The sequence below is a fragment of the Phragmites australis genome, chromosome 15 (genome assembly GCF_958298935.1).
Source record: "Phragmites australis chromosome 15, lpPhrAust1.1, whole genome shotgun sequence".
Lineage (NCBI taxonomy): Eukaryota > Viridiplantae > Streptophyta > Magnoliopsida > Poales > Poaceae > Phragmites > Phragmites australis.
Genome location: NC_084935.1, coordinates 26,921,831 through 26,945,885, shown reverse-complemented (window position 1 = coordinate 26,945,885; position 24,055 = coordinate 26,921,831). Strand labels below are relative to the sequence as shown.

The 24,055-nt window shown below is 40.8% G+C and overlaps 2 protein-coding genes across 3 annotated transcripts; both read left to right on the top strand.

Annotated features, from left to right (window-relative positions):
• The first annotated feature begins 1,834 nt into the window (after positions 1-1,834).
• Positions 1,835-11,325, top strand: LOC133893603 (uncharacterized). 2 transcript variants are annotated; one of them, XM_062334668.1, is made up of 12 exons: positions 1,835-2,003; positions 2,181-4,586; positions 4,719-4,833; positions 4,930-5,024; positions 5,967-6,205; positions 6,614-6,700; positions 6,941-7,040; positions 7,735-7,948; positions 8,093-8,764; positions 9,059-9,238; positions 9,835-9,982; positions 10,928-11,325. In XM_062334668.1, the coding sequence occupies exons 2-10, from the start codon at positions 2,250-2,252 to the stop codon at positions 9,214-9,216; spliced, it is 4,017 nt and encodes a 1,338-aa protein (XP_062190652.1). In that variant the 5' UTR covers positions 1,835-2,003; positions 2,181-2,249; the 3' UTR covers positions 9,217-9,238; positions 9,835-9,982; positions 10,928-11,325. The 2 variants fall into 2 exon arrangements, with proteins under 2 accessions (XP_062190652.1, XP_062190651.1); XM_062334667.1 differs by having other exon boundaries at positions 8,093-9,238.
• Positions 11,326-11,769: 444 nt separating this feature from the next.
• Positions 11,770-14,795, top strand: LOC133893673 (small ribosomal subunit protein uS13z/uS13y/uS13x). The gene is made up of 4 exons (XM_062334763.1): positions 11,770-11,920; positions 12,003-12,163; positions 13,979-14,167; positions 14,479-14,795. The coding sequence occupies exons 1-4, from the start codon at positions 11,918-11,920 to the stop codon at positions 14,582-14,584; spliced, it is 459 nt and encodes a 152-aa protein (XP_062190747.1). The 5' UTR covers positions 11,770-11,917; the 3' UTR covers positions 14,585-14,795.
• Positions 14,796-24,055: the final 9,260 nt, after the last annotated feature.

Genomic DNA, 24,055 nt, shown 5'->3' with positions numbered 1-24,055 from the left:
TTAATGGATTTGCATTTTTAGTTTAACGACTTGGGTCAATTGTTGACTCCTTTGGTAATTATTCAGCTGCACTATTTATAGTTTTCTTGTCTAGACTATACTAATGAATGAAATATCACATAGTTAGTCTAAAGGTATATGTTAACAACATTGGATGTTTCTTCTAGACATTGTTTTATGTTCTTTTGAATTTTGTTCCTAAAAATTTAGGTAAGGTTAGAACTATATCTTAGTGACAAGAAGAATGAGATAACAGATAAAAAGTCTTTCGAGTCAAGTGTTAGTGGCCTGCCAACAAATAAACTTGCTTGCCTTATCAGTCACCAAACTATTGCATGAGATAACAAGATGTCAACGTTAATGTGGTTATGATTGGTATTTCTAATTTGAAACACAGTGATATATTGTTAGAGCTATCAGCATACAAAAATCCATATAGTATTTCTAATTTGAAACAAAGTGATATATTGTTAGAGCTGTATTTTACTTGGTCTTCTTACTCTTTTGTGCTGTGTCTGTGTTTTTTCATGAGCAGAAGTTTCTTGTCGGTGTATAATGGTGCCATGCTATACAATCTAATTGATAAGGTGCTATGTTACGACTTTCTTCAAGAGATTTATGTGTGTTTATACTCGCAGTATTGGATTAGATTAATTTAGCTGTTCAATTTTGTTTACTACTATTCTCATAAAAAAAAATTACTACATTGCGTAACATTTAATGAGTATCCTTGCAGTACATATCATTGGTAAATCCATCAATAAGTGTTGACATCGAGATTCTACGAGACGACCATGAGGCCTTTGCTATGTACTGCTTTGGGCGGTATTTAGTTGCTTGCTTAGGTACTCTTCTGTCAAGTAGTCTCCGTTCCAACGCTGTTATCCACATCCTAAACCTTCTATAAATCCTGCTTTGTTCATGCCAGGTGGGGAAGATGGGACAATTGAATTTCTGAAGAAGGAGGGAGGTTCAAGTTCTGATGTACCACTTTTAGGCCAAACATCTGAACAACGATATGTGAACAATCCTTTTCCAATGAATTATCTACTGAAACCATGGCCTCTAGGCGAATGGTTCTACTTGATCATCAAGTTTGGGCTTGTTCAGTATGTATGTGGCTCTTTACCTCCCAACCCTTTTGCAGCATGTGATGGAAATTCAAACTAATGCATTTTCCTGGTGCTGGGATAGATGATAATAAAAACAATATGTGCTATTCTTGCGATGATTCTTGAGTCCTTTGGAGTGTACTGTGAAGGAGAGTTCAAGTGGAATTGCGGGTAAACAAAATTGAGTCCTTTAGAGTGTACATATTGTTCTATTTATTCGAGACTTGTATCATTAACACGTTTCCTCCTTTTATCTAACGTGTCGTTTAATATAATACCGGACATGGTATTATAGTTACAATTGTTGCCGATGAAGCGCATGCTTCCAAGGTTAGTCTAAGAATCATGCTCCCACAGACTTTCACCTGTAAGTATTATTCCTTGACGCGATAGTTTCAATGACTCGGTTTAGAAAACATAATTACTTTGTCATAATAACATGTAATCCATATTGGGAGGAGATAACAAGATAACTATTCTCGAACCAGACACCACGAGATAGATCAGAACTTGCTGCGAGTATTGAATATGAAATACATCTATACGCGTATATAAAAATTACACATGCGTGTCGTACATGGTTACTAGTAAGGAAAGAAAGCCGAGCCTAAAACTGATGCGCAAATCACCTACTCTACAGGGTCTCACATACAAATATCCACATCAGTCTCAAAATTACAAACACCCCCTCTCCGACCCAATATTAATCGGTAGACCCCGCGGCCCCCTCCCGACGACGAGCACCAGAAGCAGCAGCGAGCAAGCCAATCCCGCCGCGCACCGCATCGTCTTCTCCCACCTCCCCCCCAAATCCCCCGCGATCCCCGAAACCCTAGTCCCCGACGCCGCAATCCGACCTCACCGCCGCCTCCCAGCGCTCCCGCGATCCAGGTGAACCCGACTCTCTCCCCTATCGCGCGGAATTTCGACCTCCCGGGTGGTCGGAGCCCGCGCCGTTGCGGAATTTTTTTGGGTGTTTTTTTGGCCTTGTTTTGGTTGAATGTTTGATGGAGATTGCTCGGGCTCTGAGAAGTTGGGGTTTTTTTTTCCTCGTGGTTTTTGATCCAGGGGCGCTCTGCGATGGTTCCGGAGCGGGAGGTTTGAGCTGTCTTGGGGTCGGTCTCGAGGAGGTTTTGGATGGGTTTGGACGGGGAAGGCGGCGCGGAGGCGAGGAAGCCGCGTAAGAGGCAACTGGTAATGGAGTCAAGCGATTCTGAGGCAGACGAGTACCGCATCTCGGCGCGGGAGAAGGCTGGACGTGTCGGCGACTCTGCGGGCAATGCCGGTGCCGGCAGCCAAGGCAATGGTGATCAGTCGGATGAGAAAGTGGTCGATGTTAGTGCTGAGAAGGTTTCGGAGGCTAGGTCCCGTGATGGAGACGTTTCAGAGAAGAACAAGGGAGGTGATCTGGATAGGAGTGATTCACAGCCTGACCGCAAGAGGATCAGAGTTGATGCTGTCCATGGTGGTGGCAGTGGAAGCAGTGGAAGTGTGTCTAAGGATGGAACTGGTGGGAGAATGCTGCCCCGGGGGTTCCCGACATGGCGGTTTGAGAAGCCAGAGGTAAGGGCGGGGTGGGTTCTTGATGAGAAAGGCGGAGTGGAGATGAAGGTAAGCGGTGCTTCAAAGGTGAAGGATCAGATGCCGAGTTTTGATGGCAAGAGGAGGCGGGTAGAGCCACAGAAACATGAGAAACGGACGCCATTAAAGACTGATCAAGGCAAACTTGCTGATTCTGGCCAACAGGAGGTTATAAGGTTGCAAGGGAAAAGGGGTGTTTTGAGGATATTGCCGAAAAACGATAAGGTGGTCAGGGATACTGGTGATGGCAAGATTCTGCTGACGAACACTAAGGTGGATGAGAAGACTGGTGATGGTAGGATTCAAACAAAGAGAGGTGTTTTAAAGCTCCTGCCGAAGAACATTAAGGTGGATGGGGAAGCTGGGGATGACAGGATTCCGACGAAGAACATTAAGGTGGATAAGGAGACCGGTGATGGCGAGATTCGGATTAATAGAACTAAGTTGGATGGAGAGTTTGGTGGTGACAAGATGCCAACGAAGAACTCTACTGTGAATTTGGAAACTTCTGTTGGAAAGTTTCTGCCCAGGAACAGTAAGGTGGATGGCGAAACCAGTGATAGCTATAAAGGAGATGAGGAGAAAAGTGGTGCCCTTGCAGAGTTCCAGAAGCAGGATGCAAATGGTGAGAAGAGAGTTATGGGAAAGCTAGTCTCTCCCATCACGCTGAGGAAAAGTGATCCAAGCGTAGCGGGAGTTTCTTTGGGCCAGAGAATGAAACAGCAAAATTCAAAGCAACAACTGAAGATCTCCTCACTAAACCATCATCGGCCTTCAGTGAGTCGGAAAGATGAGAACATTAAATCAAGTGAACACAAGAATCTGAAAAAGAGATTGCACGAGCATAAAGGGTCTCCGGAAGATTTATCGAAGAAGGCAAAATCAAAAGCCATTGGTCTGCAAAGCGCATCTGGTCCTGCACTCAAGAAGCCTGAAATGAAGAAGTCAAAGGGAGGACCTCGCAACAAACTCAAGCAGGATCTCAGGAATCAGATAAAACGCTTGCTTTTAGATAATGGATGGAAAATTGATCTAAGGCGTAGGAAAAGCAAAGATTATGAAGACTCTGTCTATGTTTCTCCTCAAGGGACTGGCTATTGGTCAATCACTAAGGCTTATGCAGTTTACCAAGAGCAGTTTCAAAATCCACGCGATGAGAAGCATATGGGCCGCTCATCTAAACTTAATAGTATTGAACCATGTGCTTCAGATGCCATATCAAAGGATCATCTAGCAATGCTGAGAAAGAATATAGTTAAGAGAAGGACAAAGGAAGAAATTGATGGTGCTGAAAAGAAATCTGGGGGCAGCAGAAGCAGAAACTCAAAAGATATCCTTGTTGTTAGAAGTTCTAGAAACAAGTATCAGAACAAGGAGGATAGTTTAATAGTCAGGCATCGGGGATGTGGGCTTCTTGTCCGTGGGAGTATGCATAATATGGAAGATAACATGGATGGCTATATTCCATATGAATGGAAGCGGACAGTATATTCATGGATGATAGATCTGGGGGTTGTTTCTGAAGACATGAAGGTCAAATACATGAACAATAAGGGAGCAAGGGCAATGTTGGAGGGTAAAATTACCAGGGAGGGTATTAACTGTGGATGCTGTTCCAAGATTCTCACAGTTGCGAAGTTTGAACTTCATGCTGGTTCAAAAGAGCAGCAGCCCTATGCAAACATCTTTCTAGAAGATGGTAGCGTTTCGTTGTTGCAATGCTTACTTGATGCATGGGAGAAGCACACACGATATGAAAATATGGGGTTTTACAAGATAGATCCTTGTGATGACCCATATGATGATACTTGTCCTATTTGTGGTGATGGTGGTGACTTGGTGTGCTGTGATTGCTGTACTTCAACTTTTCACTTGAATTGTTTAGGAATTAAGGTAAGCATACAAATATACATGTGCTGCAGCACATCGCTCTCTTCATCTCCAGCACATTTAGCTGAACAATCATTTGAATTTGGGCCGCATGTGTATATGCTTATATTTAGTTTATGTCAATTCCCTCTGCAGATGCCCCCTGAAGATTGGTATTGTCGCAGCTGTTTATGTAGGTTCTGTGGTTCTGTCCAAGAAAAGACTTCATCTTTTCCTGAGTTACTTTGTTGCTTGCAATGTTCAAGGAAATGTAAGACTTTCTACTATGCGCGACTCTGTGTGTGTGTGTGCGCGCGCGCCCGCGCGCGCTCATGCTTGAACATTGTCTTACGTGATAATTTTGCAGATCACCAAGCTTGTGCACCTGGAGCCGGGAGAGACTCTGTTTGTACCAATCCTAGTACCTCGATTGATTGCTTTTGCAGTCTAGGATGTAGAGAGGTACAAAGTGTTACTTAATTCTATTTATCTCTTATAAGTATCTTATTTATCATTTGCCTTCATTACTTGTATATCTTCCTGGCCTCCTCCCATTCTGCCATAACATGTGCCTGTATGCTTATGCTATGCGTTATCAATACTTACCATTTACCTTGCACATGATTGGGTTGGTGGTTTAGCAACACGCAGCTAATGACTAAGTTGAAGATTGGATGATTTTGTGTTGTTTTGTTTTTGGCATTTAAGGATTTGATTCGCCGAACCAAAGCTTTTCATTACGTCTTGTATCTTGATATGGAGATGAGAATCCCTGCAATTACTATTGCGTTCATCTGTTTGACTGTTTCAGTCTCTTAGTAACCTATACGAAAAAAAGAAGAAGATTGTTTGCTTCTGTATGATGGGAATGTATCGTGTATGAAATTTCTCCGAGGTTACCTGGATGTGTGCCCATCCATCTAGCAGAAAATAAGTTTGATCCTTCTGTTTGTCTGGGAATATATGACATACGAAATCTCCCTGACATGATGGAATGCATACTTATTACAAGAATGCAATCATCTACCCCTATGATGAATTCTTGCAGGTTGCATTCCAATATTCTGCAGTATGTCCAGAGTCATGGTTCCACATCCCATTGCTTTATAGATACTTACTATTGCTGAATATTTTATTGTTTATGCTTGACATTTTTTATTTTTTTTGGGTAGCATATATTAATATCCATACTTCATTATATCTGGATGATGATGCTTCTGTCCATAGCATTCATCACATCAGCCTGTGAACTTTCCTGTTTTGCATGATACATCTCAGTTAGTGATGGGCTGATGACTAATGTCTTGAGAAAAGTATCATATTTGCTGTTTTTTAGTTGCATATGTATTTCTGTAGTTTAAACACCTGGGCAGTAAATCTGTTTTGTTTGTTGAAATATCACAGATTTATAAACGACTAAAAAAGCTTCTTGGGATAAAGAATAATATGGAGGCTGGATTTTCTTGGAGTCTGGTTCGCTGTTTTTCTGATTGTCAGGCCATACCCCTCAAAAAGAAAGCACAATTGGTACATTGCAACTCCAAGACAGCCCTCGCTTTCTCAGTTATGGATGAGTGCTTTCGGCCACATATTGATGAGAGAAGTGGGATTAATATGATTCACAATGTTGTATATAACTGCGGGTAAGTATGCCTTTGTGTTCTTGATTCATTGTGGTTGTAGCTCTACAAACAATCAAGATGAATCAAATGCAACCTACCTAGCTAATTATGTTTTTCCTGAACCAGTTGCAATTGCAACAAAAGTCCAATACACTTGGAAACTAGGAAGTAGGAATTATGTTTTCCTTGACCTTCACCGTTCTTCAAGTCTGCAAGAGCATGTCTATATAAAAGTTAATTCTGATTGAGTTCATGGGCTGTCAGAAGTTCTTATTTGGGGAGCATGCTATAACATTGCTAAAACTGTCATTTTTGTGCTATAATTCAGACTACTTGATTATTCATCACCATAGCTGTTACAGATGTGCCACCCTTCTTGGATTTTTCAATGTAATCACTTATTGAAATTCTGTAAATGCGCTGTTGCAGGTCGGATTTCAGTCGTTTAGACTTTAGTGGCTTTTATTCATTTATCCTGGAACGAGGAGATGAAGTCATATCCGCGGCATCTGTTAGGTACATTTGTATGTGCATATGCTGTTACATTTTGTTATATTAATTAGGGACTGATTTTGTTATATTACTCTACCATGATTTTGTTATATTACTCTACCACGACCAATTGCTACCCGTGATGCATGAATATTGGACAACCTACAAACTCGCCTCTCTTTTCTTGTTCTTGTTGTGAATTTACATGAATCCTAACATAATTTCAGTTCTAAAATGTTTCACTTGTTTTTTTACATGAATCAGGATTCATGGAACTGACTTGGCAGAAATGCCATTCATAGGCACAAGGGGCATGTATAGGCACCAAGGGATGTGCCGTCGACTACTCAATGCAATTGAATTGGTAATTTACTTTCTCTTCTCTGTTGTACATTTGTGTACTAGCTTGCAGTTGCTTGCTGTCATATGTTTCTCCTTGTGTCATATCTTCACTTTTCTAGCCTCTTGGCCTCAAAAGATATTTCTGCCTTTTTCTATTCACTTAACATTCATGTAGGCTGATGTTTTTATGGATTTTTCATGTAATTGTATAAACAGTCCTAGTATGTTTGCAGAATTGATCTTATTCATGTAAAAGTCGATCAACATGTCTCTGAGTCGTTCTTCAAATGTTAATCTCTACCCTAATATGATTGCTGAATTGACTGGTGTATTGATTAGCAGGCAATTGTTTCTGCGAATTATGTGCTGTAGCCTTATAGTTGAACATCCACGTATGTTGTTTATAACAGCTGTGTACTGCTACGTCCAAAATGGGTATATGTATTCTGAAATGCCATCAATTCTATTATATGCTTTGTAATGCAAAGGAGGTATTATATAAAAGCTTAGTGTAGTTTCTTTTTTTACTTGTTGATGTTCAGAAAAAAGAGATCCACAAACTTCAAGCTTTACCCTTGTGTTTTACTTAACCAAACTAGAATCCTTGTTATCAAACCAAATTTTTTGTTTGTATAGCACACATGTGTCAGCATTGTCTTGTTTTCACTTTTCAGATCTTATGACATATTTTTGGGGTTAATTTTATTGTTTTGTAGGCCCTTTGTTCTCTCAATGTTCGAAAACTGGTAATACCTGCGGTACCTGAAATGGAAAACACTTGGACAACTGTTTTTGGTTTTAAGCCTGTTGAACCTTCCAAGAAACAAAAGATCAAGTCGGTAAATCTCTTGATTATCAATGGCACCGGTCTTCTAGAGAAGAGGTTGCTGCCAATAGGTGCAGGCGATGGACAGACCACTGCCAGTCCAGGTCGCAATACCAAACTATTCTAAGAGCAATTTCTCTAGTGCTCTTCTTGAGAGTATTGTAATGCTGTAGTTTGTTTCTTTTTCTTTTTTCTTAATCGGGTAATGCTCTAGTTCATATCTCAACAATGCTTATTTGTTCATGCAGCTAATCCCGTTGGATCTGATAAGACAGATGCTCAAATGTTAGGTGAAGCGAGTGGATCTGTGACACCTGTTCATGTTTCTCGTGAATTTGATGTTGCCGATGATCTTGAAACTAAGTATCATGAGAATCCTCGCCCATTAATTGGAAACTTTGCAGGCTCATCTGACCAGCCTCCTGCTGCTGAAGAAAATGAAGCAAAAATAACTCTAGAAAGGACACCTCCAGTATCCGTAAGTGGTGTTAAGTCACATACACTTCCAGGAGTTGATTGTGGAGATAACATGCAGTTCAAGTCTGAAGCAGACAACATTCAAGAAGAGAAATACACAGAAACAAATGGGAAATTAATTGCTGAAAACACTGTTGCAGAAGAGAAGTGTGGAGATATATCTAATTCCTATCATGCAAATTCACTGGCTACTCCAGTGGCAGTGGACCCATGTACTTGTTCATCTAATGAGATTGTTGAAGCTGCTGCCGTAACAGACAAAACTGAATTAAATTATCATTCTGTCCACTGTGCCAATCAAGAGGATAAGAAATCCCGTGCTGCTCCTGCTGACACTGACGTACCTTCAGTTACTATGGATGAAAAACCTGATAACCATGAGTTCAAAACTATGGTTGCTGATGGTTATATTCAATGCTCAACAGAAGATAAAGGTTTGGAAGGTATAACTAATGTAGTAGATGGAACATCAATAGATGCCTATAGAGATAAAGATACTAGTGAAGATTACAGTGCTTCTGCAGTTGGCCATGGAGTATCCATGAAGGGATCTGTTCAGCAGGCAGAGGTTATCAAGGACAAAATTGGCTCATTTTCACCAGATTTGAAACGTCCTTCTATTAGTAAACATATGCTCGAGAAATTAAATGAGTCAAAGTCAATTGAAAGTGATAACGTTGAAATGAATGATGCAACTATTAAGGTGGGAATGACAGTTGAGAGCTCTAATGATGCAGGAATAACAGCTCCGACGGTGGACATATCAAATGATGTTTGTGGTGAAGTTATAGCTAAGCGAACTCAAACTTGTGGGGAGGGTCAACTTCATGGAGAGGATGGCATATACTGTAGTATGGAAGATGACCCATCTTCTAGAGAACCTGTTAATGCATGATTTGTATTTTCTGCTACAAAAGGTATTCATCTAGAGAAGGGAATCAAATTGGTGTAGAGCTTATTCTTCTAAGAAATTATTTCCTACATTCGCTCTTTCCACTGTCATTGAGAATACTTTTGATGGCATGGTTTTCTTGACAAAATCCACTTATGGATGTATATATGGTAGTTTCAAACTGTTATATTGATGATATTGATACTTTTCAAAAAGATTTTTTAGAGCTTCAAATAGAACAACAATATTTGATCCGTGGAAGTGCATTCCAACTTTTCGTTTGACATAGGTTAATAATGCCTTGAGTGCATCTTGGTAGTGGTAGCTCTAATTTAGACTTTTCTGTTGCGGCAGCAACCTATGAAAGGCATGCTTCTGGTGTTATAGAACTCTTGGCTATGAGTTGATGTGGTTATTGTTATGTCAAGTTTCTTGTGAAGCCAGGTATCAGTCATGAAGATGTCCATTGTCACAGTTGGGATCCATTATTGTTGTGGAAGTCGGACAAATGATACTTATTGAAATGTGGATACAGCTTTGACATCTTAGTACTTTCTGCAGTTGCACCTTCCTCATTTTTTTATGCTTGATTTCTAACTTCTTTGCTTTACGTGAATACAGAGGTGATAAGGGGTAGGTGTTCTTCAGTTAGTGTAGTCAATCAAGTTGCTGGTTATGAAGGAAACATTTTGCTGGGCATTTGTTAATGTTGTGGTGCCTGGAAGAGCTGGAGCACAGGTGCTTGGGCTGATGTGAATGAATTGTTCTGGTAAGATGAATTATTTATCACAAATATGCTTCTTAATGCTCCTGATCTTGTGTATGCTTGGCAAGACTTGCAAATCATCATGTACCGCATGTAGCACCTACATAGTATCTGATTTGTTGTTGCAAATCTCAGCTAAATATTATCCGGTGTGGTTCAGATGCCCATCAATTTGTGCCATCTTTGTCTAAAAACAAAGAAATAATGTCTGAACCAAGTTTGTGAAAACTTCTGATGTCTTATTCGTTGCAGTCATGTAGTGTTACACTTACAAACCTACAGGAACTGCCAGTTCGCGTCGCTAACTTCCCTAGGCAGTATCTTTTCCATTTGACTTTCACTAATGCTCTGCGGCTCTGAGCCTGGAAACTGACTTACTGAGTTGCATTTCTTTATAATCAACGCTTACTTACTGTCAGTTATTCTAATAATCAATGCTTACTGTCAGTTATTCTAATATTTATAGATGTCTTCATCGGTGACCTAACGCTTGCTAGAAGACAAGAGCTAACAAGTTTGTGTTAGAATGCTCTATTTCTAGTTTTCGTTTGTCATTGACATGGGCCAAGAACACACAAAGAGGTGAAGAGGATAATAGCGTGATCTATTGTTAGCAGTGTTTTTACAGCCTGAACTTGTATGTAAATGTTTTTCTTTTTCGTGTTACTGCTTAGAGATTCTTTAGGTAAATGCCATGATGGCTAATGCACAACTGTTAAATAATCAATGCTATTTGTTACTTCAGTAAGCTGGGTATGACTTTAATTAGTTGGGAAGCAAAAATAGCTAGATGGCATTTGCAGTTTAAATTTCCGCAGGACATCAAGCCCTTCAACGATCTGCCGTGAGAAATTCTGTGCTAATCTTATTGCGGTCGTTTTGCACTCAATTATTTTTTCTTCATGATTTCTGAACTTAAATGATCTTGTCTTATTTCTGTACTGACAGTTTGCGAAGCAATGGGAGATGGTCTGATTTTGTGCGTGAAGCATGTCTCAGTTCTCAATTCTCAACACCTATAGCTGGAGCAATTGGACTAATTGCATTTTGCAGCTCTGGCTCATCGATGTTTCAGGACTTTTGGTTATTTCTCTGAGGCTGTAGATCATGAAGCCTTTTTTGAGTAGTAGACATAAGCGGTTTGTACCGGAGAAGCTCTATACGACCCGCAAACTGGGTCAAAATTTTTTTTTTGTACATAGATATGTGGGAGTTTTCTGTTGTCTTTCTGATCCAACTGGATTATCTCTGAAGATGGTTGGTATGCATGTTAAGGATGTAGGCATGGGCATCTGAACCTTTGCTATGTACCCTGTACAGTTTTCATAACGGTGACGGTACATGTACTCTTGTTGTCGCATGACGAAGCGAAGTCATCAACATCTGATCTTGAGCCATATGGATCCATTGAGCTGTGTTTCACGATGCTTTATTTACACTTTTTTTTTTGCATTTTGTTCGATGGGCTATGTTGTTTCACGAGGCCGCTGACACCTCTGTCGCCCATTGAGAAAACGATGTTAGGGATATAAATGGGTATCTAATAGGTAGTTTTAGGTCAGTATTAGTTTATTTTTTTCTTGAACCTAATGAAAAATACAAAACTTGCATCTTAGGCGACGCCTATAGTTTTGCAAAATTTTAAGACGAACATATATATTTAAATTTTCTGAATAAAAATATATAGAAATAAAAAATCCTACGTTGTTAACGCCCATTTGGATGTATTCTGGCAGCAACCCACGCCCCTCGATCCCGCCCCACATCCATCCTGGCCGTCGATCCGCAGCACCTAGTGTTACTTCTCCCCTTCACGCTCCCCAACTATAAAACATCTCCCCGCCGCGCCGCCACCGAGAGAAGGAACCCTACCCCGCGCCGCCGCCACCTCCGTCTCCACCGCCGGCGCGAGCCCGAGCACCACCCGCCGCCGCCGCCATGGTAAGCTCCGCTCTGCTCCGCCTCCAGTTGCTTCGTCCTCGACGGGTTGATCTGAAGGGTGGGTGGTTGGTTGCTGCTACAGTCGCTGATCGCGGGGGAGGACTTCCAGCACATCCTGCGTCTGCTCAACACCAACGTGGACGGCAAGCAGAAGATTATGTTCGCGCTCACCGCCATCAAGGGTGTGGGCCGCCGCTTCTCCAACATCGTCTGCAAGAAGGCCGACATCGACATGAACAAGAGGTGAGTTTTAGATTGCTTGCCATGTGGTGGAATGATTCCCGCGTCGGGTCGCTTGGGGTATGGTCTTGTGGGTGATTAGCAGTGTGATTTGTGGTCGGTTCGTCGGAAATTGGTGGAAGAGTAGCTCATTTGGGCATTGTTCTGAGAGTTCTTGGGGGCAGCTTCAGCTTTGTTGCTTGGAAGGAACAGATTTTGGGGTTTGAATCTAGATATTAGGGGCCAGTTTGTTTTTTCTTCTGAATGTTGGCAAGATCCTGTTTAATGTGTAAAATAATGTACAAGGAATGGTTGTTGCTGTGCGGGGGACTAAATGCCCGCTGTACGACAGATGGATATACGTAAGGTCATGATTTGGTGGTGAATGAGAACTTCCCTTGTTGGGCTTGGCATTATCGAGGTTATTTAGTACAATATTTTTGCCAAACAAGCAACAACTTTCAATTGTAATATGGATTTATTGCCATCTTGACTAGGGTTTAAACAACCACTAACCTTATTGGTAGTGTGTATATACATGCGTAAGCGATGCTTCCAGTGTAGGAACTGAAATTTTGCCTCACGCTGTAGCTGTAGAATTGTGAAACAAGCTAGAAGTATTTCTTGATTGGTTAACTGTTTAAACTATGTTTATTCATATAGTATGAAGATTCACTTCTCATTTCTCTTAACTAAAGTAACATGGCTGAGAAGTGGTTCAATGTGTCTTTTAGATGACCTGGATTTAGGCTTTGTTTGGTTTCTGATCTGGTTGGCAAGATTATTCTTCTGTACTTAATAGAGCTAAGAACTGTATCCAGATGATTGGCCATTTTGGTTTGTCTCAGGTGCAAGTTGGGCAACTGGGGAGAAACTGTAGCTACTGATTGTTCATAATTGGTACTCAAGCTGTGGCTTTGTGCCAACTGTTATCCACTATTTTGCATGCTATTTGAGAAAATTTAGTGAATCCCGTTAGAGAACTTGTCAAAAAACAGTATCTGCCATCTAGAATGATTTACCAACAAATGCAGAATTGAAATACATAGTTGTCATGGCGTTGAGATATTGTTACCATAACACCGATATATTGGCGTGGCGGAGAACAGTGTCTCGCCATGGGGACGCCACAACTTTTAGGTGTTGTGGCGGATGAGGGAGAGGGAGAGGGGTACCTGTATAATCGGGGTTGACTCTGTCCAGCGTCTGCCTCTCTCGTCTAGATCTTCGTCCGCCACCTGTGCTTGGTGTAGATCCGGTGGGAGCAGTCTGCGCGGGGAGGGTGGAGGGAGAAGGCGGCGCGGGGAGGGAGAAGGCGGCGCGGGGAGGGCGGAGGGAGTATGCGGCATGGGCGGCGCGTGTGAGGGAGGAGGCGGAGGTGTAGGGTAAGTAGAAGAGTGTGGGTGGGCTGGCTTACATGCGCTAAATTAGTGGGTTGGGTTGGTTTACATGGGTTAAATTTGTGTATTCTCCTTTTTTTTCCTTTTTATATGTACTTTGAGAGATGATATATATTAGGAAAAAGTATTGAAATGTGTGTACTCGCCACGCCGATGTGTGTATAGCGTCACCATGCCGTGCCCCAAAGCGCTATAAAGTTGTGAAGGTAGCGGGCCGTCGCACCTCACCACGCTGCTGTAACAACTATGTTGAAATACTTGTATAGGCAATCGAGGCATTGTGCAACATTACTAGTTTGCTCATGTTCACAAAACTTTCCCACTAAAATTTTCATGTGCCATATTTTCCAACTGTCTGTACAATGTTAGTTTTGTTTGTGTGACAATGCGGATTATTTCTATTGCATGTAGTACATCTCTGACATCTATGTTTGTGCAGGGCTGGTGAACTGTCCCCAGATGAGCTTGAGCGCCTCATGACTGTGGTCGCAAACCCCCGCCAGTTCAAGGTCCCTGATTGGTTTCTCAACAGGAAGAAGGACTACAAGGATGGTAGGTTCTCCCAGGTTGTTTCCAATGCCCTCGACATGAAGCTCAGGGATGACCTTGAGAGGCTGAAGAAGATCAGGTCAGTCATTTAGCACATGTTTGTGTTACCTTATTGCTCTACTAGTTAAGTTGCATTGCATCCGCACAGAGATTCATGCTCACTGCATTATTGAAAATACTAGCCGCATTTGTTCTGCATGAGTTGCTACAGATCATCTCATCCAGGGTAATTCTGGTTTAATCCTATTCATTCCCTTTCAAAAACTGTCACTGTATCTGCACAAAATATGCCTTTGTGCTGATGGTAGCACGCACACAAACTGCATATTTTGTTTTTCTGGTTGCCTTAATTCGTTGATTTTCTCCTAACAAAACCTTTGTGTTATCCAGAAACCACCGTGGTCTGCGTCACTACTGGGGCCTCCGTGTCCGCGGGCAGCACACCAAGACCACCGGCAGGCGTGGAAAGACTGTTGGTGTCTCGAAGAAGAGATAAACCCCGTCTCAAGGCACAGCACCCGGCATATCTTCAGTTTTGTCTTAATGATCCAGTTTTTGCGTTATCTTTCGCTGGAGGATGTTTTGCTCTAGGATAGATCATGAGCTGTTTTTGGTTTATGAAACTTCGATGCATCGTTTAGTACCTGATCTCGCAGCGGATCCAATTCAATGTTTTATGAACCGGGTAAAGTTTTGTGTTTGGAAAATGCATGCCCATTTCGCTCATCCAATCGGATTCGGACCCCGAAACGAAACACCGACTCGGATTTCCGATTTCGGTTCGGCTACTCGAGGGAGCACCGTCTGACCGACCCAGCTGTTAGACCGTACATCCATTAGACACGCGCCTGCACGTCATCGGCGAGAGCCTGCCAGGTCACGGCGTTGCCGCGGCGCCCGGTCGGAAGCAAGGCGCTCCTGGCTCCGTCCTCGACCTGCGGTGAAGCCTGTTAAAAGAATTTGATTATAATTAGTGATCAATTAGCAATAAAGTGTCTATCAAATGAACATGTTCTTTGGTTAAGGAACTTTATACTTTTTTATTGTGTTCTTTAAAGAGAGACATATCTCTTCAATGACACTCCTCCATATATATATTCATTCTCATCCAGCATACAACAAGTACTCAATGTCAAACATCCAGGGATATTCATTCTCGCAGGTGATGTTGCTTCTACACTACGCTAAGAAGTCGCCGACCAGACGAACAGATGCATCTCGTTCTACACGACGGCGTTCATCGGCCACCTCCAAACAACAAGAGGAAATCGACAATCAGATGCTGAAGATGGTTCATGAAGAACAAGAGAATCCCAATGACGATCGCCACTGTGGTTCTTCTGGTAGTTTTTTCATGATCAATACCTTCTTTTCATGGTCTTTAACATCCACTGTGTCACGTTCCTCGCCGTTGCCACGTTCGACGCCTCTGCTAATGCTCAGGCACCGCCGATCGTCGCGAGCCCTCTCTTTAGCGCAGATCAACGATGATGTCTGCCCCGTCTTTCACGCCCTCACGCGACGGCGGTCCCATGCGGGCCCGACAGTGGCGGCATGCTCACGCCTGAGCTGACCACAACCCGCATCTGCGCCTCCCTCCGATGGCGGTGCACCTGCAAGACTAATGGCGTGCAGATTGGCCGGCAGTGGCCCTCCATGGTCGTACCAAATCTGGTCGAGAACCGCCCTCCAGCAACGCACGACGACCTCCTCCCTCGACCCTGGGCCAGCAGCGTCCGACCGCGCGACACACATGATGGTGTCTCTCCGATGACATGCACGCACAGATCGATCCGGTGACACCCGCTCTCTGGTGGCGCCCAGATGACACGGGTCGGCGACGGCCGCACCCAGAACGGTGCAGCCTGGTAGCTCCCGCCCTCGGTGATCTATCGACGCCCATTCACCAAGCTAGCTACAAGTGCGGAGACACCTAAGCGCGCCCACGCGTACGAATGCACGGGGAATAGAGCCTTTGAGCTTCTTCATGTGCGCGCGAGAGTGGGAGGGGTGAACTATCCCCATGGCTGGCGACTCCACTAGCACCATGGCTTCATGGCGGTCCTCGACATCTGTCTCATCTCCTACGACGCCGCTCAACGCGACAGCTCTTTGGAGGTGGCGGCGCTCCGACTCCAAGCTTGGCTTTGGCCCACCCAACGAGCGGTGACGGCTACGCACAGTGAGGGGGAACAACGAACCCTAACCGCCACCTCCTCTTCCTTATATAAGATACGGGGAGGGGTGGAGCCGGAATGGGCCATGGGTCGAAAGGCCAATTGGGCTTAGGCTTAGGTTGCCTTGCCCCCTCACGCTAGAGCCTTCAACCAGCCTAAAGCCATTTTGTAAAACACCCCTCAAGTTTCTAGCATATTGCAAGATGGTCTAACTACAAGTACTGTGTATTAAGTACTTATCATGTTTAGGCCCTCAGTATTTTCAGTAATTACACATTGTGTTATTTATTGATGTAAAATTGTATTTCAGATCATATTTTTTGGAAAATCTGTAATGTTCAATGTGTTTACTATTAAACATTCCCTATAACATGTAGTTAAATTAACGGCCGTGTTAATTTTGCAATTGAGATTTTTCTTGCAGAATTACATATTAATTCACCTTAATTAAAACCAAGGAGATCCTACGCCCAAATGTGCTTAATTCAAGCAGAATTAAAATACAAAATCAAATTAAGTAATTACCTCAATTTAATATTTGTGAAACAAAAGGCGATAGAATCAAGTATCTACTGCACCTTTGTAGATTATGCTCTATCATTGTGAGGTCTACATAATATCAAAATGTCCCTCCAAATATTCAATTTCGCATAACACAAGGTAGTAAAACTATGACATCTACTGCATTTTGGTAGATTATTCACCAATACTGTGCGGTCTACACCACTTTTGGTGACTACCGTCAACGTATTAAATCACTAAATTAGATGTCTACATCATTTTCATGATTACCTTCTATGTGATTACTTGATATTCTAAATGAGCATAACTCAAAGTAATAGGAACATAGTCGTCCACTGACAAATATCAGATTATATCTCCTACTACTACGATATCTACACCATATTTGGTGATTATCTTTGATGTGTTAGCTACATAATTTGAGGTCTACACTATGTAATTCAAGTCTCAACTTAACTTTACAAATTTCGCATCAGTATTACAACATTACCACGATGATTTTTAATTTACCTACAATAAATTAATTAAATCTATGGTCAAATCTATTTATGATACAGTGACCGGCAAAGAGTTCGATAAACTCATATTTGATGGTCACAATTATCCAACATGAGCATAGACATTAAGGTCAGTCTTGCGTCTCACAGAATAGTAGCGGCATTCCAAACCTCCCCAAGTGGAAGATCTACATCTACTAGATCAAATAAAATATAGACCTTTATACATAATAAAGCACCATATACATGTAGATCTCAAATATGAGTATCTGATGGAAGAAAATCTAAGCACTCCATGGCTAGCTCTCAAAACCAGATCTGAATAATAGTAGACAGTTATTCTACCTGATGCAAGTCATGAATTGACACATCTCTAACTCCAGGACTTTAAGTTCGTCAGAGATTACATTCATGCTGTTCATAAAATCTGCTCAAAATTACATTTGTTTTTGCCAAAAAAAGAACCTATAGATATGGAAAAGATAGATAAAACTTTATCTACTATGCTTCCCGTAGATAGGATCTTACAGCAGCAATACCGTGTAAGAATACCAAGTTTATTCTGATTTAATCCATGTATTACTTTAGGTCGAAAAGTATGATAAACTCCTTCTAAAGAATCATTATTAGTGTCTAATTGGCACTGCTCCTTTACCTAAAGTACATACTAATATTCAGAATAACAACAAGTTTGATGGCTCTTTTAGACGTTATACAAATAACTTTAATAGTAAATGTAAATACAACAAAAAACAGAAGCCCTATGCACGAGATCAGGAAAAAGGTATTTCTAAATCCAAACTTGACAAATCAATTGTTTGTCATAAGTGTGAATGCTACAAACACTCCACTAAGAAATGCCACAACCTGAGACATTTAGTTGATATGTATTTATAATCCATGAGACGTAACCGACCTGCTCAAAGGTAAAGATTTGAAGCACACTTCAATCTTGACTCCATGAAGCAGGCTAATTATTCACAACAAGTTTTACAAGAACCAAGTAACAACCAGACTCTTCTGCAACCAGAAGATCCCATAAACACGTAAAATATGTTTGTCAAATTTGCTTTACACGACATGTTTGGAGAGCTTAACTAGTCTCCTAATTCCTTAGATATCGTGTTATCTACGTCCCATTAAATATTGTAATACAATATTGCATCAGTACTATGATACTACAATAAAGTATATATGTATTATATATATTTGATAAAGAATTTCATATTAAATTCTTTAAATCTATATATAGATTTCTACGAGAGTCAATCTGATGGAGGAATGTGCCTTATGGATAGATATACACAAATTCTATACTTAGGAAACCAAAATATTTTCAAACTTTTACTAAGAGATAAGAAAATATTTTGATAATCACAGGACGCAATATAGTAATTGTTGGCTCTGGTTGTGCCATAATTACTCTCCCTATGAGTACATAAGTCATAATCGTTGATGCTCTACTATATCCTGATTCAACTCGTACCTTACTATGTTATAAAGATATTCGTTAGAATGGTTTTCATATCGAAATCTATGATGACAACAAAGAGGAATTTATCCTCTTAATCAAAATAATAGATATGACAATCTTCCCAAATACCATATGGATTGTACTATACATATATCAAATCTCGTACCACATATTGCATACAAAATAATTTTTCTATCTTGGTTAAATTAAAACTTGGCATGATTGCCTTATTCACTCTACCTTAGAGATGATAAGAAAAATTATTAATAATTCTATTGGTCACAATATTATCAAAATCTTCAGATTTATGTATACCACATATGTCACATGGAATTTAATTTTAAGGTCCTCTTACTTAAAATTCAAAATACGCCACCCAATTTCTTGAATGCCTTCAAGAATATATATGTGCCTCTATTCAATAATATTATGGACAATCTAGGTACTCTACAATACTAATTGATGTATCTATAAAATAGTCTCACATGTGTTCTTATACATAAGGCACCATAATTATGCTAAACTCCTTGCGTATATAATTAAAATTAGAGTAAATTATCCTGGACACGGGATAAAATCTATTCACATGGATAATGTCATTTCTTAACGTGCATTCAATTATTGTTTAGCTTTAGGCATTACTGCATTAAATACCCTATGTGCATATTCATAATGGTCTAGCTGAATATCTCATCAAGAAAATCAATTAATTTGCATGACCAATCATAGAATTGTAACTTGCCAACATCTTGTTGGTGACATGTGACTTTACACACCGCATCATTAAACCAAATTCATTCAACTGCAATCATACAGCTCCCTCCGTTGCAGTTAATACGTGAAAATTTGGCATCAGTCAAGTATTTTCTATTTGCAAATCGATTACGTTTCACGTACTGATACCACCACCATACAATATACATCAAAGGGCACTGGAGATTCATATGAGGTATAATTATCCGTCAATCATATAATACCTCAAGTCCCTCACATGGGACATATTCATTGCCCGTATGATCATAGCATTTTGAGGATAATTCCCGATATTAGGGGAGATCAATACCATAAATAATGCCAGGAATCATAAGAGAATGTCATACATATTCACATTCAATCCTCATATCTACGTACCTGATATATGAATCCTTATTCAGAACATATTGTATTTGTAATATATTGCAAATAACCTGTCAAGATGAATTTACTGACAACAAAGGCGTCACAAAATCCTATATTTGTACTAGGAATGTGCCGGAAAGAGTATATGTAACAAATAAAATCACTTAACTCCCAAATCAAAATAAGAGGGGGAGAAGTACGGTCACAAAGAATAAAGCTTCTTCCAAGCTACCACGGAAACAGAAAAATCCCTCCTCCAAGACAGTTGTCGGTGGATGAACATAGCAAGCGGGGATCCTGAGGGACCCCCTTTGAGATTCGGCCGAGGGGCAGATTCTGGATCTACCTCGTACGTGGGGTTAATACGAATGTATGGGATCTAGGTGGCACGAATGATCGTCGGCTAGTAGGAGTAAATGCACAAGGAATTTAGACAGGTTCGGGCCGCACGGAGTGTAATACCCTACTCCTGTGTGTCTGATGTGCTATTAATGCTTTTGGAATGCCTTTCTTTGGATCTCTGTGTTACAAGGTTTTTTGTCTAAGTCTTGAGCTTCGTCTGAACTTGGCCTCAGCTTCGTCCGAACTTCTGACTTAACTTAGCCCCAACCTGTTGAACCTCGACTTCCAACTTTCAACCTCTAACTTCAGGTCTATCTCTGTCTGAACTTCTACGAATTGCTCCCCCCCCCTTTTATCCTACCAGGAGGAAGGCTCGGCACGCCCATAATGGGGGCACAAGTTTCCGTAAGCCATAAATGAAAAGCAACCACTATGGATCTACAGTTTGATGTTACAGGAGTTGAAAATGCGCCCTTCGGTCGGTCCCGTCGCTCATTACACCCCAACTTTAGCAGGTGCAGGGGGGCCACTTGCCAGCCGCTGAATATCCCCGCATGCCCGTCCGGTCAGAGTAGATCTGACACGGTCTGACTCGGCAGGGCAACAGGCGATACGCCTCGAGCCCATCGACGATATCCGCAAGCCGTCTTCCTTTATGGGCCCTGCAGGGTGACGTGCGATGGGACCTGTCGCATTAATTGTCCCCACACATTCCTACCAGGCGGTGGCAGGGACTGACGTACTCAGTACGACAGGCGTGGGGGGGGGGGAGTGGTTGGATGTGACCGGCCACGCTCCCCCTTAAATGCAGCATCGGGTTTTCCACCGATTGACACCTCACCATGGAGCCCTTGCGGGGTTCATCGGCAAGGGGATTCTCAGGTCCTCGGGGAACTCTGGGTATTCGGGGATCAACTGTTCTTGGCCCCGAGCACTCCCTCCCGGGCCTGGTTCTTCTCAGATCCTCAGGGAACTCTGGGTACTCGGGGACCAACTGTTCTTGATCCCGAGAACCCTCTCCCGGACTTGGCTCTTCTCGGGCCTTCGGGGAGCTCCGGGTACTCGGTGGCCAACTGTTCTTGGTCCCGAGCACCCCCTCCCATGTTTGGCTCTTCTCGGGCCATCGGGGAGATGGTCCCCGAGGGATGGCGCCACGTGGCACTGTGCTGTCCTGGCCTCGGGACTCGGGAACCCCCGGTTCCCATATCACCGACAACAGTAAATGCAAATTAACATCAAATTGATAGACATCTTGTAGATATTCACTATCCAAACGCCTATGAATGTTCAACATCTAAATGCCCAACATAAATATGTACACAAATTCAGGCGCTTGATCATGGGAACACCATAACTCTATTGTTTTGGGAAATACATGGAGTTAAATGGGATAATATTTTCATAAACTATATCGATTTCATAGAATCAATCAATACCAAAGACTATAAATTGTTGACAAATATTTCTCCTAAAAAATTATAGAAGATCTTCAATTGGATCAATGCCAAAGTCCATGGCCATGGCAGGGTGCCTCAAGCACTCAGACTAGACCAAATAAAAGAAAGCAATTCAAGTAGAATTGCACTTGCTTACAAAAAGTGAGGTATTCATAAAAGTGATACCTACATCTCGAATGTCTTCCCTACAAAAGGAAGATAAATTTTTATTCCATAAGGTGGTGAAATAGCAAGGCTAGTAGCACAAGGGTTCATACAAAGACCCGACATTAATTATGATGTTACATACCCTATGATATGTGTGGAAATTATATTCTCATATTCAATATCATTTGCAGATTAAATGAATTGGATAGATTCGGACATATAAGTCCCTAATGGACTTCGCATTCTAAATCTAAATACAAACCGCAATATATATTGTGTATAGCTTAAAGTCATTCCATGACTTCAAGCAGTTAAGGTGCTTGTGGTACAACTGACTAAATGAGTTCCTTCCACAGAAGGGTCACTCCAAAGATTGCATATATGTGTTCATAATGAAATTCTAATTGGATTTTATATCATCTCCAAACTACACACGACAAAGTATGTAATCATCTTAAGACGGAATTTGAGATGAATGATTTGGTTAAAATCAAATTTCACTTAAGTCTACAACTTAATCACATTCCTTCAGGAATATTTATCCATTAGTCCACCAATACCCAAATGATATTGAACAATCATATCTATCAAAACAATTATATTCATTCAATCTCTAAATATGAATCAAGATCCATTCATACATTGGATTGATATTGAAAATTTCTATATCTTAGTAACATCAAAGCGTCCATGTATCTTGCAAATCACAACAAGCCTGATATTGTATTTGTAGATAACTTTCTAGCTTAAACAGCACAGCTCTAACAACGTCATTAGGTGGGAGTCAAAGAAGATATCCACAGATATCTTTATGGCACCAAAGATATAGGTTTTTCTATCAGAAATATCAAGATATAACCATAGTGGGATATCTGGATTCTAACTATATAATTAATCCTCATAGCATCAGCTCATAGACTGATTTTATGGTAATATAGCCATCTCATATGAGTCATCAAAACAGATTCCAGTGACTACTTTCACATATCATTCTGAAATATCACATACATGTGTATGACTTCGTAGAATGATCAACTATATAAAAATCATATAGTATTGATTCCATTGAATCACCATCTATTATCTATAAAGATAATTCTGCATGTATTGCTCAAATGCAAATATGTTATATAAAGAGTAATATAACCAAACATATTGCTCTTAAATTGTTCTATCCTCGTAATAGAGAGATAGAAATCTTGCAAATTTAATTATGTGATTTATTCTCTAAGTTCTTACCAACTTTCATATTCCAAATATTCATGGAATTGGTATGCAATAATTATGAAATTTGCATGGTTCAGGTGGAGTTTATCCTTAAATAATAACATGTTCATAATTATATTGCACTTTTTTTCTTTAAGGTTTTTAATGAGGCAATATTTACACAATATCATATGTCATATCTCTTATTTCTCCTTTTGGGATTTTTAAAGGAGATATCAAAGACATATTTATTACTCTCTAAATTCGCTTGTGGGTTTTCCTTTTAAATGTTTTCTCATATAAGTTTACAAAGTGACAATAATCAATATATGTTGTACCATTTTCTCCTTATTTTCTCACTGGATTTTAAAGGAGTTTTAACAGTATATCACAATTATTTTTCCTATTTTCTCAAGAGGTTTTCAAAGGTTTTAATATGATACATAGATCATAGTTATTATTCTCTAGCTCATCAATAAATTTTTTGAAGGTTTTAATATGATACATAGATCACGTGCATGTTTAGATGCTTTGTTCATGTTAAGATCGGTAGTTCTATACAGTTCTTCGATAGAGGCTATTTTTTCAGATTTAGCCTTTTGCACCACAGAAAAGCGATGCCACAACAATGCTAACCTAAGGAATTTTTTCCTCGAGACCATCTAACTAGGATGCACAACCTTTGGCACCCTTAGGATACAGGGCATGCTTGGTTCATGTTTAATGGTGTCATGACTAATCTTAGTTAAGTGTAGCTTGTTAAAAAAATGTGACCAATAAATTCTTAGTCAAAAAGCTTAGTGTATGATGTATGGATCATGAGGCTAACAAATTATGACTTGCTACAGTTGTGATAGTCAACCAAATAATTAACTAAAAATCTATAATGTGACTACATCTAGATGTGACAAGGTTAGACCAAAACCAAACATATCCATAGTAGTATGGAAAATTTTGGCTGCCAACTGAACACACCCTTTAGGCTATAATGGCTATTGGATTTGTAACAAGTGGCACTATCAAAGT